The 1952-nt window shown below is 61.2% G+C and overlaps 1 protein-coding gene across 1 annotated transcript in view; it reads right to left on the bottom strand.

Annotated features, from left to right (window-relative positions):
* Positions 1–1173: 1173 nt before the first annotated feature.
* S100P (S100 calcium binding protein P) overlaps positions 1174–1952 on the bottom strand; it is a 1856-nt gene continuing 1077 nt past the window's right edge. Inside the window, exon 2 of the mRNA XM_029932903.1 lies at positions 1174–1438. Within this exon, the coding sequence (XP_029788763.1) occupies positions 1289–1438 (150 nt within the window). The 3' untranslated portion in view covers positions 1174–1288. The remainder of the gene's footprint in view (positions 1439–1952) is intronic.

Below are 1952 nucleotides of genomic sequence, written 5' to 3'. Positions count from 1 at the left end.
TCTGGGGGACCAGGGTCAGGGACCTGCACCCCAGCTATAGGTGAGGGCTCTGGCATCTGCTGCAGCTTCCGTGGGCTCCGCCTCCCTCGGCGACTTGTCATTCCCAGGACAAATCCAATTTGTGACTAATTTGTGAAGCAGCAGGAAAAAAACCGATTCCATTCTGTCTGCACAGCCAGTCCCCCCCCCGCCCCCCCCACATCCCATTAGCTTGACTTTTCATGCTTTAAATGGTGTATCCGCCCCCACCTAAGCTGAGGGGGGCTCCCCCTCTTATAGAACCTGTGCCCTTCCAGCCCCCTGCTGGCCCCAGGCTGGGGGGTGGGGGGCGTGGGGGTGGGCTGTGCAAACCAGGGCTCCTGCCGCTGTGTCCGCGGCCAGGCTCGGGACCCCATTTCTGCTCTGGTGGACATGTCTCCAAGCAGAAGAGGAGGCGCCAACTGCTGGGCATTCAAAAGGGGGCCCGGGTCTCAAAACCAGGCTAAATCACTGACCTAACACTCCTGTCTGCACCTGACTCACACCAGATGCTTACTTTCTAAAGACGGTTTTGTAAAACCAGAAACACTGGCGGTGTGGGCAGTCGGTTCACGGGTGATTCTAACCCCTGCCCGTCATCCCTTCCTTCTCTAAGTGTGTTTTACTGTGTGCGTGGCATGAACATGCTAGTAATCCTGCATTAAAAAGATGTGAGGGGCGCCTGGGGGGCTCAGCTGAGCAGCCGGCTTCGGCTCAGGTCGTGCTCTCAGGGTACGAGCCCTGCCAGGCTGTGCTGACAGCTAGGAGCCTGGAGCGGCTTCGGATTCTGTGTCTCCCTCTCTCTATGCCCCTCCCATGATCACACTCTGTTTCTTTGTCTCTCTCTCTCAAAAATAAATAAACATTAAGTGACTTAAAAACATAAGGAGAGATGGAGGGGCTGGGGTTTGGTGAGTGGCTGTCTGACCAACCAGAGGGATGGATGTGGGTCCCGTGAGCCTCCCTGGGCTGACTCTCACTTTGTGCTGGGGAATTCACAAAAGCAGGGACGGTGCCTCAGCCAGGAGGAAACGGGCCCTGAATAGACCCTCTCCCCCACCGCAGGCCAGAAGCGCCAGGTGACACATTAGCAAACTTGTGTTGGGGGAGGGGCACTGAAGGTACAAGGAACTCATCCATTTCTGGGAGACCAGGAGCGTGTCACAAGCATTTTACTGATCAGGGGGTCATCCAGGGGAGCCATCGCCCCCAAGGTTCTGGAAGCTGGGGGCGATCCCGGCCCCCTGCGCGGAGCTGGGTCTGCAGGGCGTCAGTGGAGCCCCGACTGCTCAAAGTATTTGTGGCAGGCGGTCGTGAGGGCGGCCACAAACACGATGAACTCGCTGAAGTCCACCTCGGAGTCCCCGTTGGCGTCCAGGTCCTTGAGCAGTTTGTCCACGGCGTCCCGGTCCCTTTTATTCTAGAGACAGAGGCCCAGGGTCAGCGCGGAGGGTCCCTGCGCCAAGCACTGCGGCTGGGCGTGGGGGGTGGGGTGGGGAGGAGTCGCCGAGTCACCGAGTCTCGGGGCTCTAGGAAGCCGGGAACTGCCCGAAGGCGTGTGCCGGGTCTCGAACTAACAAACTCTCCCGTCCTTTGTTTTAGGCCGAATTTGAACTGCATTCTGCAGGGGACGGGCTTTGGATTGTTTAAGGGGCTAGAGCGGCGACGATCCCCAGGAAACGCAGCCGCCCCTGCGCCGCGGGGTCGCCTCACGGGGCCGCGACTGGCCCACGCACCGAGTTCCGTCTGGTGCCGCCGCCAGGCTCACGGCGGAGAGGACGCGGCCAGCCAGGCCCAGGGCACCCGGGGGAAGGGGCAACCCCCGGCTGCGACCGCCCCCAGGAGTCTGGAAGAGTCCGCCCACCTGACGGCGGAGGCCGGCCGCACCCCGTGCAGGGCTGAGACCCAGCAGCGGGGGACGCGCCGACCCAGCC

The sequence above is a fragment of the Suricata suricatta genome, chromosome 1, assembly GCF_006229205.1.
Source record: "Suricata suricatta isolate VVHF042 chromosome 1, meerkat_22Aug2017_6uvM2_HiC, whole genome shotgun sequence".
NCBI classification, from domain to species: domain Eukaryota; kingdom Metazoa; phylum Chordata; class Mammalia; order Carnivora; family Herpestidae; genus Suricata; species Suricata suricatta.
This window is presented reverse-complemented; position numbering and strand designations above follow the sequence as displayed.